At 32.4% G+C, this 15,297-nt stretch overlaps 1 protein-coding gene across 1 annotated transcript in view; it reads left to right on the top strand.

The window, feature by feature from the left end:
• Positions 1-15,297, top strand: part of ldd (lipid droplet defective) — a 187,042-nt gene that overhangs the window by 131,037 nt on the left and 40,708 nt on the right. Inside the window, exons 19-28 of the mRNA XM_085961289.1 lie at positions 4,453-4,583; positions 5,002-5,190; positions 6,272-7,029; positions 7,690-7,939; positions 9,243-9,419; positions 11,273-11,535; positions 12,096-12,264; positions 13,564-13,730; positions 14,329-14,587; positions 15,091-15,213. Of these exons, the coding sequence (XP_085817415.1) occupies positions 4,453-4,583; positions 5,002-5,190; positions 6,272-7,029; positions 7,690-7,939; positions 9,243-9,419; positions 11,273-11,535; positions 12,096-12,264; positions 13,564-13,730; positions 14,329-14,587; positions 15,091-15,213 (2,486 nt within the window). The remainder of the gene's footprint in view (positions 1-4,452; positions 4,584-5,001; positions 5,191-6,271; positions 7,030-7,689; positions 7,940-9,242; positions 9,420-11,272; positions 11,536-12,095; positions 12,265-13,563; positions 13,731-14,328; positions 14,588-15,090; positions 15,214-15,297) is intronic.

Here is a 15,297-nt window from a genome sequence, read left to right as displayed (position 1 = left end):
CCCCCCACAACCCGGGCCCCCAGACTAGAGCCCTGTCAGCCCTCCCCAGCCATGACCAACACCACTCCTGAATTAAGTTGGACACCGAGAATTTTTTGACAGTTCATTAGGGATTGGGTTTCTAAAATTTTGTTTGTTTTTTTCGTTTTTTTCAAAATTTTTGTGTTAGAAATTAAAATCTAAGAAATTTTTCTAAAAAGGGTGCTGGAGAATTATTACAAATCATTTTTTTGCCGTGTTTTTATTTGTCTAAGCCCAAAGGTATAGTTTATTGGCTTTCAATTTCAATGTTTAAAATCATTCTAATAATTTTCATGTTTGGGGGATGCCAGGGCCCCTCGATCCAGGGCATATCGACTTGGACACTAAAGACGTACCTAGTGCGTAACGATTAGGTGGCCAATCGACATAATTAGCATACTATTTAAAAGTGGTAATTAAAAAGCAATTATCTAATCAGCAGTCAATGTGTTAAGTAATTAACATACCTACTTAATATATATTCATCGAAAATAAAATTGATACAATGTTTGTAAGTAGCTACATAAAAAAAAACATTACTTATAAAATATCTGCAAACTAAATAATGTCAAAATTAATTATAAAATTAATTTGGGATATACCTATTCAGATTTAAATAATTAGATCAGTCCTTATTTGGTTTCACTTAACCAGTTTCCAATATTTGTATAAGTAATCAGAAGTATTTACCTACCAAAAATAATCTCGACTGGCATATTTATACCTAGTCACAAATCAAAACTGGCGCAACGTTGCTTTTTTGCGATGGTCCGAGACCACAGAAAAGAAAAAAAAATATTTCTGAGTTCTCTGTCCAGCCAATTCAGCCAGCATTGATGGCAGCTAGCATTGATATTATATTACTAGGTAGGTACCTGCACGACTGACAGATGCTTTCCAAATAAACCCTGCAGTGTGCCTGCCTACATTTATTATTATTACCTACGTTTTGTGAATGCCAGAAAAAATAAATTATCAACACATTCGACGTACTGTTTTGAGTCCGGTCTATTCTATTCAGATGTTAGGTATATTTTCTTATGATGAGAATAAATTATTATTGTCAATGTTTTGGGTATATTTAATTATTTTCAAATCACCAAACCGGCTGTCATCTTCGGATTGTTCTAATAATGTATTGATAATATTTATATTTTTACTTAGGTAACCTAATCATTATTTTCTAAAAATGTGTTGTAAAATAGTCTATGACGCCATTTTTATGGAGATCGTGTGTATGGTCTAATGATTCCATACCTAATTAATTATCTTCATTACTATGAGAATGTCAATAATTCACAGATTGTTATCACATATAAATATCATTACACAATATTATTATATGTATATATTTTTTTAATATTACTATAAAATCCAAATTCTAATACAATCCAATCCATTCCAATTAAACTCACATAAGTAATTATTATAAGGTACTACCAGGTCGATGGTCCACGTATATTTTTATAATAATCTGACAAAATATAAAAAAGTCCGATTGAAATAAAATGCAAAAAATATATATACCATTGTTTAAATAATAACTGTAATTATATCACTTGTTTTTAGATTTTTTATTAATATATAATTACAGTGACATCTAGATAAGATGCCTCGAAGATTCATTCAAATTGGATTGTAATTGGAATTAGATTCTGATATAATTTTGACCTATATGCTTTGTAATTCGGGGAATAGATGGCTCTATAAAAACGAAACTTTTGATGACATCCCCCTTAATAAGTTTATTTATTATAATTCTTTTATCATTATATTGACACACTTATCGAATTTTTAACAGTTGTGGAAAAAATACGTGGTAGTGGTCCACAGGATTCAAGATTTTGGGTTTAGTGGTCTGCGAGGTCCAAAAGGTTGGGGACCACTGAACTAGATAATTAAATATGTGAAAAAAAATCCTAGCATATGCTCATAATTTCTTCAACTTGGTTTTCTGTAAAACATAGTATAATCCATACATTCGTTAATTATAACTTTTAAAGTTGATTGTGCCGAAATATCTATCATTGTTAACGGTGCAGTGAGCTATATTGCCCTTGATGTGTAGTGTATATAATGATGAATGTGTGTTCACTTATGAATTGAAAAATAAATGGTATTTCAAGCATTTTCCTCAATGAAATTAAACATGTCTGAACACAGAAATTGCTTGAACAATGATAACCTTATAGCGCCTTAACACGTGCATGGATTTACTGGCAGCAATAGTGAGTATTTTAAACTATCGTGTCAATAACTATTTACACGTAAAAGTGCTGACTGTCTCTCCAATTCATTCTATAAGAGTGAGCGAGACGCGATGTTGTCCTTTTATGGTACTATTTCGTACTATTTGACAGGTAGTGAAAATCGGTCTACCTGAAAATTTGTTTGTAGTTCATTTTTTGCCAGCAGGTTCGCCACTATCGTTCTACTGTGCAGATCAAAAAAATCCTACTGTCGCATGAAAATTCAGAAGCTTCCAAACTTTTTCGATTCATACATGCAATTTTGTGAACTGCACGATAATACATGTTTACCCATAAATTTTCTTGTTATGGCCAAGATAATACTTGCTACGATACGAAGATCCATGCACGTGATAACAGGGTATTATTCTTAGTTTAATGAAAACAAATAAGTATGACTGACACAGTGTAATGTGCACTTTTAAAGTCGGATCTCCGTAACTTACCTCCACCCTTCACTGCTATATTATGACCAAAATGGCAGAACATTCAATTAATATCGGTATTTCTTTCAATATTTAGCACATCTAACCAATTTGTAATTTTTTAATATATTAACCCTTACACTGCGTATGGCATGTAAACATGCCATAGACTTTATCTCATATTTTCGACGAAACTAGAAGAGACACTTGTGGATAATATGCTTTAAAAATTAGTTCAAACCTTTAGGTAGACATATCAGGCAACAGATCATAAAAATGTCAAGTAAAACACAAGGAAATATGTTTTTGAAAAGAACACTCGTTATTCAGTCATTTGAATCACGCTTCATTGCGAAGACTGGTGTACTCGATGCGTCACCAAGGGTTATCAAAACAAAACATTGGTCATGCATCGAAAAGTGTGCATTGAAAATATTTTTATTTACCTTTTAATTAATTATTACGATTACGTCAGTTTTATGTATTTTTTCTTAGTGATTTGTGATCTCGATAGAAACATTTTGACGATTTGTTTTTAGTTTTTTTTGTCATAATGAAATAATTTTGAAATAATTATTTCACCCGCCAAAATGTCACTACCACATAATATTATCGAAGAAATCATGCTGGAAAATATTTTATCGACACACAGCTCTCCAGTAAATTTGTATGGCTTTGTTCATTGTTCCATATTTGATATTTACAATATTATAATGGGTAATAATTCTTATTTTTTATGTGCCACGAAACTGTGTTAGCTCTGTTTACATGCTCGTATTTTGCCTGGCGATCTTTCGACAGGCCCTTTGTACAATGAAAATGCCGACCGCGCCTCATAAATTATATTATAATAGTATTTTAGCAGTGGGGTAATTATTTTTACTGTTTTATTCTCCAAAACATCCTAATGAGTAAGTGTCACGATGACGAATATTATTTTATGGCGATGAAAATAAATATAGGTTCATAATTTGAAACGGTAATAAAATTTGAGTTTACGACTTAGTAAGTGCGATAAGATAACCCACTGCATCATTCCACAAGTGTGATTTTGGTTTAGTAATATATCTGTCATAGACCATAACCAACTCTCGCAGCATGTACTCAGCCCTGTGTATTTTTTCTTGGTGTATTTGGAATAACTGATATATAGTTCATCTAGTAATCTATTTTTTAATTTTGAGATTGATATGTTTTAGCTGTAGTGACCGTTTTAACAGATCAGTTGACTGAAAATAAATTCCCGCGAAAATGGCTCGCGTCGAAAGGGTTAAATATAGCAGGAAAGAAGGGGTGTGGAATGTTTTTGTGGAGTGTGAAGTCAGTGTAAACACTGATTCAATTACAAAATTGATATACATATTGTGACAGACAGTAGAAATTACAAAGTTGAAAATATAATATTGTTTTGCACATGACGTGTACACAAAAATTTTTTTGGAGTAATTGGCACGTGTCTAGCTTATTAGGCAGGCCGAAGAAGTATCAAGTAAAGGAATACATCTTATTACTTCGACAGAAAGTTCGGTACTGGATCTCAAACTCTACGTACATTTAGGAGGAATGAACTACATTGAGTTTTATGACCAAAAGCGGGGACTCACTCCACTAACATGTCATCTGTTTGCTGTTGCAAATAGTTGGTGCTGTTACTACCTACTATAATATTTTGTATGTAATATCTTTCCACCAAAAACTGCCAGTTAGCCCTATTAAACCGACACTTGTATTAATTTCAAAACCCTTTCATATTCTAGAACCTGGAGCGAATGTACTTCAGTTGATGGGTTTTACCAGAAGGACAGGACCCTACATAATGTATGGTAAACTTCCTCAACTAATTGGTACTCTCGCGAATTCATTTATGGATCAAGGATTTATGAAACAGGTTAATTTGCTTATATTATACATAATATGTTTACTTACACTAATATAATTTTGAAAATTGGTTATGAATGTCCGAAAGTCATATTCACATTATTAAAGAAAAAACTATTTGTGACACATCATTTAAATTAATAAACCTAATCTTTTTCATAGACAACTTTTATATTGCAACACTAGGGACACCCAATCAACATTAAAATTTAACTTTTTGATTGGATTGATATTTTGACAACTTTATTTACTATTTGATTTGAATATGCAATCATGTTGACATTCTTAAGTAAAATATTATATATTTATACTATATACATTTATATTATATACATTTGTGAATGATTTCTGGATTTTTACATATAAAATATAGGATATGAAAGATTAATAAAATGGAAGTACAAAATTAGTAACTATACATATTTCAGGTGCGGCAATCTATGGGTAAGAAATTCTGGGACTGCGAGAAACTGATGAACAGCTTAGCGCTGCCGACTGACGGGTCCGTTACTGAATCCGATATCAAGTTACTCATTCCATATGCTTGCCCTTCAATCCTCCATTGGGTCTCTGTGCCTACCAATGAGAATGTTTTGCTGGATTTATTTTCAAAATCTGTAAGTCGTAAAAATAATTGCAAATCTATTAATAAAATCATATATTACAAATAATATTTTAATTATGGTTAAAAATATCCACAACAAAGACTATGAAGAAAAGGTTCTCTATATTATCGGAACTGAAATGTTTAAAATAAAGATGAAAATGGTTTACTAACATAAATGAATAAATTGCTGCATGTCATTACACATTGCAGATTCATTTGTAGGTAACTTCACACTATTATCACTTGCATTGGTCGAAAACCGACAAAAACTGTTTTTGATTTGCAATTTTAGATTTACTTGATCAGTCAATTCCATAATTTAATACATGGCAGATATTGTCATAATAAATACAGAAACTTGAATTTGTTATAAATGGTTATCATTCTACCACAAACTGTACGCTTTATGTGATGATCTCTCCTGTCACGTCACACGTGAAAGTGGGGAGACTTGGTTGGGCAGGCCACGTTTCAAGGATGGAAGACCACCAACAAGAGGCTCCTCTTTACCAGACCAGCAGGGAAAAGAGTGTCAGAATTATTATGTACATACATTGACTATTTCAAATCGGAATTAAAACATTCATAATACTATAATACAAATGTGGCTTAGAACTACCTGTGAATGGAAAGACTAGGTCAATAATTACTGTAAATAGAATTGCAATTAAATAGACCAAACTATATAATATTTAAATGAAAAATCATACGTATATACTAATAATGACACTAAAGAGCCGTCAAAGATTGTCGTTATAAACACGATTTTAAGAACAAAGATGACATACAAAATATTATTTTTATTATGACAACCACGATAAAAATGTTAAGGAATCACCATCAAGTTGTCTAACAGAAAAAGTTCATAGGAATTCCTTTATTTATAATCCAAATTCTTTGAGTGGAAACCATTTTTGTCAATATGTAGATACCCATTTGATTGATGGGTAAACATTATCAGTTTTGATGAAGCTGAATTGCCAACCGAAAAATATATTGATCATCTATACCTCATTTTATCAACATATTATTATGTATTCATTTATTGTTTTAACTTCTCATTTGATATTAACTAATTTATTAATTTTCAGCAATACCTTTTCTACAATAACCCAGCATCAACATTCACAGTAAGGTTCGAAGAACTGTTTCAAAAAACTCTTGTCCTACAAGACATAATGGGCAATGTCTCAAAAAGTAACAACACAAACTATCCTCTGTGGACTGAAGACTGGGTAAACCACTTCAAAAATATTGGACGTTCATTGACATTCTTCAATTTAACATTGAATGAAACCTCTAAAATGGACTTAATAAACAGTGCATATGTTAAAAGTGGATTGACAGAAATTTATCTTGCTAAAGTAACACTTATTCTGAATGATATCAAAACAAATCTGTCGATAATCGATTTGAAGAAAGTTGAAATGAAAACCCCAACTGAACAAGCAGACTTCAAGATGTTTTTAAAACTATTTGACAGAAGGCCCGGAGAAATGGTAGAAATGTTTTTATTCGCCATTACGGAGAGTTTAAAATCATCTGAAGATTATAAAAAATTCAGTTTAATTTCAAGTTTGGATATCATGTGTAAAAATGAATCGTATTCGGATGAGGAACATATGTGGCTTAAAACGAATGCTAGAGTTATTAGTCAGCTCTGTAAATGTAATTATAGGAATTATTTGATTATGTCTGATGCAAATTTTGAAACTAACAATTCAAATTCTGAAAAATTAATCGTGGAATATGTTGAAGAACTTGTTGCGCTAGAAAAAACGGTTTCACAGTCATCAGAAGTCCATTATAACTGGAAAGACATCTTGGACAACATAATAGGTTTAAATGGGTACGTATTATTGCTTACTTGTAGCGTTTAATAATTGTATTTAGTCCAATTTAAAACAATCTTATTTTTTGCGTATTGTTAATTTTTTTTTTAAATCAATCATTGCTGTAGGTTAGTACATCAACGCTTTAGGCTCATTGTGGAAGCTCTTCTCAAGAGATAGACATTATCATTAGTCGTCTCTTGAGAATAGCCTCTGACGATGTCGACGAAGAGAATTCACAATGACAGCCCAAAAACAAAATATAATATCAAAGCATGAAAGTGACATGTTGGTATATCTTTATATTATCTAAAAATCCAAAAAAGACAAAAGCTATACTAATTTACAAACATGAAGTATATTTCCATATATTCCATAGATATGTATTATAACTTCTACCTGTTTGTCTAATATATATAAACATGAGTGAATAATAATTTCTGCATTACCCAAAAGTTTCTTTGGTACAAGTATGTTATGGGGAAGCCAGCGGCAAACACATTTTGAAAATAGCCAATATACTGGATTATTTGTTAGGTTAGGTTAGGTTTTCATTCTTGAATTCATGAATTTTACCAAAATCGACTATGACAATTAGCGCGGTTCCCGCCTGGTTTCCCCATAACCGACTTGTACCATTTCTTTTTGTCTTTAACGTTAAATGAATTTCTTTCCAGCCCAACGCCAGGTGAATTAATCAAAAGATCCACCAGCTATACAAGAGACTTGACATTAAAACTTTATCTGCAGTATTTGGACTCGCGTTTGAAGCACCACCATCTCATCATGGGCTTTGTCACAAACGAGGATTGGTGGAAAGACTTAAGGGAACTATACAATGGAGAATATGCCAGTCATCTGTTGCAATTTGTCGAGAAGTCACCAGTTATTGTTGATGATATTTTCAATAACATCGCCCAAGTTAAGGTACCTAGTTATTATATATTTAAAATCACAGAAGAAATCATAAAAATCAGTTCTACCATGTCAACGCCATTCAATTAATAATTAATTATTAAATTCATTTACACTATTCAATTCTGCACTTTATTACACTACAACTTTGAAAGACAGAGTAACCACAAAGTTGTGGCGACATCTGCCATATTATGATACATAATTGAAGATGATGACGTCACTAATTGTACCACTAGACGGCAACATTAAAATCATTTACCAACTCAACAAGTAAAAATATAAAACCCATCAGTAAGTTGCTAACTTCACCCAAATATTAATTATGTTCAGTCCAGAACTCATGCCAGCAACATCTAATTAGATTCTTAGAAATAATTCTGGCCCTATTTCCGTGTTACCGGTTCAATGACCTTCAATATGAACAATTCGATGGCTTCCGATAATCCCCCACAGTCTAATATAACACCCTCCATGACCTTTCAACTTAATCCTTTAGCATGTAGATCAGGCATGCCCAACCCGCATGCTGCCCAAATGAAGACTTTTTGCGGCCCAAGATCTTTCTTGTTGCTGTGCTGTTTCATTTTGTGCTGAGTGCTAGTACCTGTTTTTATGATTATCCACACACTCCGTACTTAATAGTTGACCATAAAGATTTTTTTTAAATATTCTAATGAAGTTACAAAATTAATTAAAGAATTCGATACCAGATTCGCAATTATGCAAAAGAATGAGGAAATGTTCAAAATATTCTTAACTCCATTTAACGTGGAGGTGGAATCAGCGCATTTACAAATGGAGCTAATAGAACTGCAATCAAGCATAGAGTTAAAGTGCATGTTCGAATGGAATAAGCTTGAGTTTTATGAGAAATATATCCTCGAAGATAAATTTCCAAAATTAAATCGATTGGCAATGTGGATTACTGCAGCATTTGGGACTACATATCGTGGCAAATCGTTCTTTTCGAAATTGAATGTAGTAAAAATGAAGTGTCGCAGCAGGTCGCTCGATGAATTCACGACCAATCGACTGCAATGCGCGTTGGGTAAATTACCAGTCGATATGAAAAAGATATCAATCAATATACAAAAACATCTGTCACATTAATTATAAGGTAATAAAATATCTTGAATAAGTTCATTGTTTTATTTTTTTTGTGTGTGGGGCCCACCTAAGCTCAGTAATATTTTGTTTGGCCCACCAAACGATTTGGGTTGGGCAACCCTGGACTGTAGATCATTATTGTACACCACAGCAGTGTGAGTGACTTTTAATATTCAATAACAATATATTTTTTGTCTCCTTTTAGATCATGCGGCTACTCAAGGATATGAATTTGAATGACACTTCATTATTATGTGGATTAGAAATCTCCGAGTATATTCCTGACAGTACTGGTCTCATATCTGGTCTCAAACAATCTCTATGTAGATTGAATGAAAACTCTCTCTTCACAGAAATACCTTCTTTGGGATTTGCAGATCAGGTATTTTGTTGATGAGTTTATTGCATATGGAAAACATCAATGCCCACTATATTCAGACCGCAGCACTAAACGGTGAATTTTGACCGTAGTACTAGTTGCGTATATTTCAAATGCAATATGATAAACTGTGGAAAACGATTATTTCATATTTAAAAAAAAAAAGTAATACAGTAAAACCTCGTTAGTAAGAACACTGATAATTCGAAATTTTCCTGAAAAAAAAGTCCCTTGAACATTATTTTCATATAAAACCATTCCTTTAATTCGAATTTCGTAATTCAAAATGATTTCAGAGTCCTGGCATATAAAAATATTCAATAAATCGTAATAAAGTACACTATATCATGAGCCAGTCATTGAAAATTGTGACCGACTTTTCTTAAAACATCAAAAACATAGTTTTACTAGAAGACCAATGCCAAACAATTGTGTTGACAAATTGGAAAAATAAAAAATATTTCGTATTTTTATTTAATTCTCGCTCAATTTATGGATCAATGACACATGGTATTTGCACAGATTTTAATTTGAAAGAATAGTACCGGAAATTTGGTAGGCACATCTATGATCGTAAACAAAAGTAATGAAAATCAAAAATAAAATAATATTTTTCCCCCATACATTTTATATTTCGTAATTCGAATTTTTTTTTCGATTTTCGGTCCCATGGAATTTGTATTAACGAGGTTTTACTGTACCTTAATTAATATACTGCAAACCTGTTACCGCATTGTATTCGATGTTAACTAGCACTACCATAATGGAAATTGCAATTTAATGCTGCAGCCTTGGGAAAATCTGTGTTTAGAAAAGCATATTGGCTTCTATTCTTCCAAAGCAACAGGGATTCTTGGAAAAGCTGTGTGGTGTCTATATACTCCGATAAAGAACCAGAACATTGATTAAGTAGAAGATCGTGCATGCAATCAAGACCTAGGAAATTGCTCTGTGATAAGCAAATCTAAAATACGTTTGGTGACTAATGTTTCTTCACTAATCGCGACTACAGAACTACAAGGTGCTAAATGTTTATTTTTGGTGAAACAAAAATAACAATGAGGCAGCTTAGAATACTACTTTATTGTTAGGTTTGTTTTGTCAAAAATAAATACTTAGACCCTTGTAGTATTAGGCTTGTGTATCGTTCAATATCCTCACACTTTCAAAATATCATAGTCTTGAACAATGATTTAGTATATAGGATAAATTCATTAAATTCACATAGATGTAATGTATAGGTACACATTTTCTAATAGTTTGTAAAGCATTCGGAGCCATTCATTGGTCGGCATATTGGAATTAAACAGTATGCAGTCAATGAGATATCGCGTGATTAGGATGGAGTGGTTTTCAGCCAATGAGATTTTATATCGCATTTGCCCAAACTGAAGGTGGGCAATGTACGATTTTCGTTTGTAAGAATGTCTCCATGAGCGCAGCAAACAAATCCAACCTCATTAGTCTTGAAGCTATATTTAAACAAAATGTAAACTTCCATTTTGTCTCCAAAGTAAATGGAAAAAAGAGAAATAAAGACAATATCATAAGTTTTTATCATATTATTGGATTATTTTACAATGATGGTTGTCGGCCTTTCGCTAAAACTATTTGATTATTGCTTAGTCAAAACACACATTAAAAAAGAACATTTGATTTAGAGCTAGCCATGTGTCAAACCCGTAACCGACAGGACGGTAGTTCTGTCACTATTCCACTGCATGCCGGAACATATTTTAGTTTTAGGTTTTATTGATTCCTAAACATTGTTTGAGAGCTGTGTGTAAATTCTTACCAACTTACGATATTGTGTTATATTCTAGTGACACTCAATAATACTTAGTTAATCCTTTCAGGTTTATGCTGATGATATTGTAATCATCGAAGAATCTAATGAGGCATCGCTCCTAAGCCACATAAACAATCTAAATTCCCGCCTGGCAAAGTTCATAAAAGATGGTCCACAACCTGCAGCAGTGCCGAAATGGATATCCGAAACAGATGTCGCCACCTTTCAAGAATTCAATGCCAGATTTGCCAAAGATGCTGTTAAAGTGGATCTCGCTTTTCTAATTATAAGCAACATCATCGATGCGTCTACATTATTCCTGAATACCACGTAAGAATATTATTTTATCAAGTTGTCATTCACCTTTTATGCAATGTCTAATGTCTTCAACTTGTTGGTATGTAGATCACATTTAATGATCTATCTTTTACTCTTCTGCTATGCACTATTACTTACGTAGTAACGAAGAAGGCCGCGCGGCTTAAGCGTTGGACTATAACGTCGTGGGTCCCAGGTTCGAATCCTGGGTCTGGCAATTACACATATTGTTTTTCAATTTGTGTGTGTCAGGGTATGGACCTAATAGGTTGAGCAAGTGGCTGACATCCATTTCTCGTAAAAAAACAAAATCTGTCAATACAAACCTCTACTCTGTGGAGGCCCATATGATCCTATTAGAATCGGACATGGTCGAAAGAAACGAAAGAAAGAACTCTGTGTTTCACGACTTATAGTTTGCCGACCTATTCCTTAATTATATAATTATCATTCATTTAACTTTCAATATAATGTACTATTGAACTTAAAAATTCACCAGTTCAAATTGCCAGTCATGTTTATATAACAAATTCTGTGTGATTTTTTGTATAATATTGTGATACAACTTTTAGGTACTCATCTGCATCTTCAATACTGACTCCATGGGTGAAGCAGATAAATCTTCAGCTGATTAAAACTGAAGAATATGCAACACTTATGTGCGAACTACCAATGTTAAATCTAACTGAAATCCATTCAACGCTTGTTGAAAACTTTCACTGGGATTTAGCTTTGAATGAGGTAAATATATTTGGATATCAATTTTAGAGTCTTTAGTCAAAAATGTATCTATTGTCTTCTTTTATTATTTTTTACTTCTCTACTCTGTGTCATCGAACAAGGATATGTATAACAGTATGCTCCATAACGGTTAGTATTGCAAGAGTATTATTCAAAATAAGGTGGCGTGTTTATCACATTTGATAGTGGCTATCAAATTGGTTATCCAGAGAATGTAAAATACATATCCATCTGCTGCTACATATTTATCTTTATTTAATGTGAGTGAAGATTGCGGTGTACGAATGATATAGTACAGCAGCGATTATCTGGACCTCGATTATCCGGATTTTCGATTATCCGGATTGTTCAAAATAAAACAAAAAAATTATGGTGATTGCATAACATTTTTGTTGTTCGTTATTTGGCGCATTTGTTCCAATAACATCTGGTGTAAAATATGAGTCATGCATCCTGTGTAAAAAAAAAATTAGGTCTGTAGTTTTCCGAATTCAATACACATTAGACATTTGTTTCTTGAAAATTATCGGTCAGGATTTAAATATTTATTTTTAATATACCAATATGTCATCAAAAAGAAAACGTGTCGTATTATCATTAAAAGACAAATTGAATATAATCGATGCTTCGAAACGCGGTGACTCAGGACGTTGTCTATCTAATAAATATGGTGTCGGAACGTCAACTATCTCGAATATAAAAAAACAAGTGAAACTATTATGGAGTTTACTAATTGTTTAATGTCAGAAGATGGAAGCTCAGAGCGGAAAGTTATGAAAAAATCAGGAAATGAAATGGCTTGAGAACCAAGAAGATTGTAATCCAGGACAACTTATATAATATCTTAAGAGTATTCGCGATTTGGCAGCTTCTAAAAGAAGAGCTTTAAGCAAAAATCGATAATTGATTTTTTTAATAAAAAATAATATGTAAATCTAGACAAATAAAAATTATTCATACTGAATCTTTTCCTGTAAATTATGATTTTTTTTCGATTATCTGGATTTTTCCTTATCCGGACTATCTTCATCCCCAATTAGTCCGGATAATCGAAGTTCTACTGTACTAATTAGAGGCCTGCAACAAATATGGCCCCAAACTGAAACCTAATACATATATAAATAAAGAGCATACTCCCTTTTTTTCTTGGATTATACTCTGAATATAATAATAGTAGTAAGCAATGAAACAGGTCGCCATTTTGAATTTATGTACAAAGATAATCCCTCTTTTTATACTTAGTCCATTCTCTTGAAATAACCTTTTAAATATGATTAATTTTCTTTATTTTTTGTTTAGATAACATCAGGCAGAAATTACACCTCGATAGAGTTGAACAAATCCTTGAATGAGCTCTTGAACATTGTGCGTCATTTTGTACATGATTCCTTCCACGGAAAACTGGATAAAACGATGAAATGTCTACTCAATGAGACCAATGGAGATTCGTTCACCCAAGCTTCCATGTAATTTACAATTTACATTATTTTATATAATTTATATCCCACGATGGCCGCGCCGCTTAAGCGTCGGCCTATAGCGTTGTGGGTCCCAGGTTCGAATCCCAGGTCTGTCAAATACACATATTGTTTTTCAATTTGTGTATGAGTCAGAGATGGACCTAATAGATTGAGCAAGTGGCTGACATCCGTTTCTCATAAAAAACAAAATCTGTTAATACAAACCTCCACTCTGCGGAGGCCCATATGATCTTATTTCGATCGGACATGGTCAAAAAAAAAAATATAGGTATATATATTTTCGTCTCGTTTTATCTTTGGGTAAGGTAAAATCACTATTTTTAGTTTAGTATTAGTAATTTTTTTTATCAGAAATTTGTGTAGAATCTGAACATTTTACCACTCAACTATTGTGTCGAGCATGGTGAGAAAAATAAGTATTTATACTCGCCCAGACGCAAAACTAAATATGTGTAATAAGTATTTTCTTATAGTTTTTAAAAATATTTCAGTTCATGTTCAAACAAAAACCTTTCTACGCATAATGTTTTCATGAAAACTGTGTAATTTCTAAATCAGTACCTAATTCTGTTTAAATTGACAGGTACATTACATTGGGATCCCGAGTAATGAAGCTGATCAGAAGCATGTCTCCACATTTCAATGAGATTAGCGGCTTCAAAAAGAGTCCGGTCATCGAAGAGTTCTTTAAAGAAGTCAGTAAAGCGATTCCTGTGATGCTGCCTTTGGAACAGTTACTCATCAATTCGACGATCTTCAAACGGAATATCAGATCACAGTTTAAAAATATTCACGATGACGATATTCAGGCTATTTTGAGGACTAAAGTCGATTTAAATAAGGTATTTGTTGAGAATAATGGATCGTTTAGAGGATGTTAAATTATCAACATAGTTTTATATATATGATTAACTTTATTATTATCAACTTCATGAATAATAATATACAGAGTAATATATTACATTTTGTTATGCGACCGTTACAATAGACCTTCGAGTACACACTGTTGTCACGCCGGACACCCAAGTGAACATAGAACTGTAATTAGTATTAATTAGTATTTAGCATTGGCGGACAGCCAGTGCCATAGTTAAACGTATTAATAATATTCTTAAATTATTACTTATAATATTTAGTTATGTTATTATATTAGACGGCTATATATCAACAGTATTTTATACTTTATATACAATATACAGACATAGCCAGTGTGACTTTATGACACATGGTGCTTCTGTTTTTTTTTTGTGTTGTGCTAACATGAAAAACTCAAATCAAAACTCTCTTAACCCTTACCCTCTTCTCCTACTTCTCTAAAATTATATTGTTCATATTTTTTTTTCAGATGTTATTGACAAATTACAGTATCGCAGAGTATCTAAAACCAAATATGTCAATTCAAAATGGCACCAACAATCTTAACCCAATTATTTGGAAAAACATAAAAAAACAATTTGATGCCAAAAACGTGAGTGCATACATAGTTTCCATTGATTATTATAGCTTACAAAAAGATAGATTGAAGTTTATCTGTTTTGTTTGCATCTTCTTC

Source organism: Rhyacophila brunnea, unplaced genomic scaffold (genome assembly GCF_057557595.1).
Source record: "Rhyacophila brunnea isolate RB1 unplaced genomic scaffold, BYU_Rbru_1.0 scaffold_12, whole genome shotgun sequence".
In the NCBI taxonomy this organism is placed as follows: domain Eukaryota; kingdom Metazoa; phylum Arthropoda; class Insecta; order Trichoptera; family Rhyacophilidae; genus Rhyacophila; species Rhyacophila brunnea.
The sequence above is the reverse complement of the archived record's forward strand: the minus strand, read 5'-3'. Positions and strand labels throughout refer to the sequence as shown.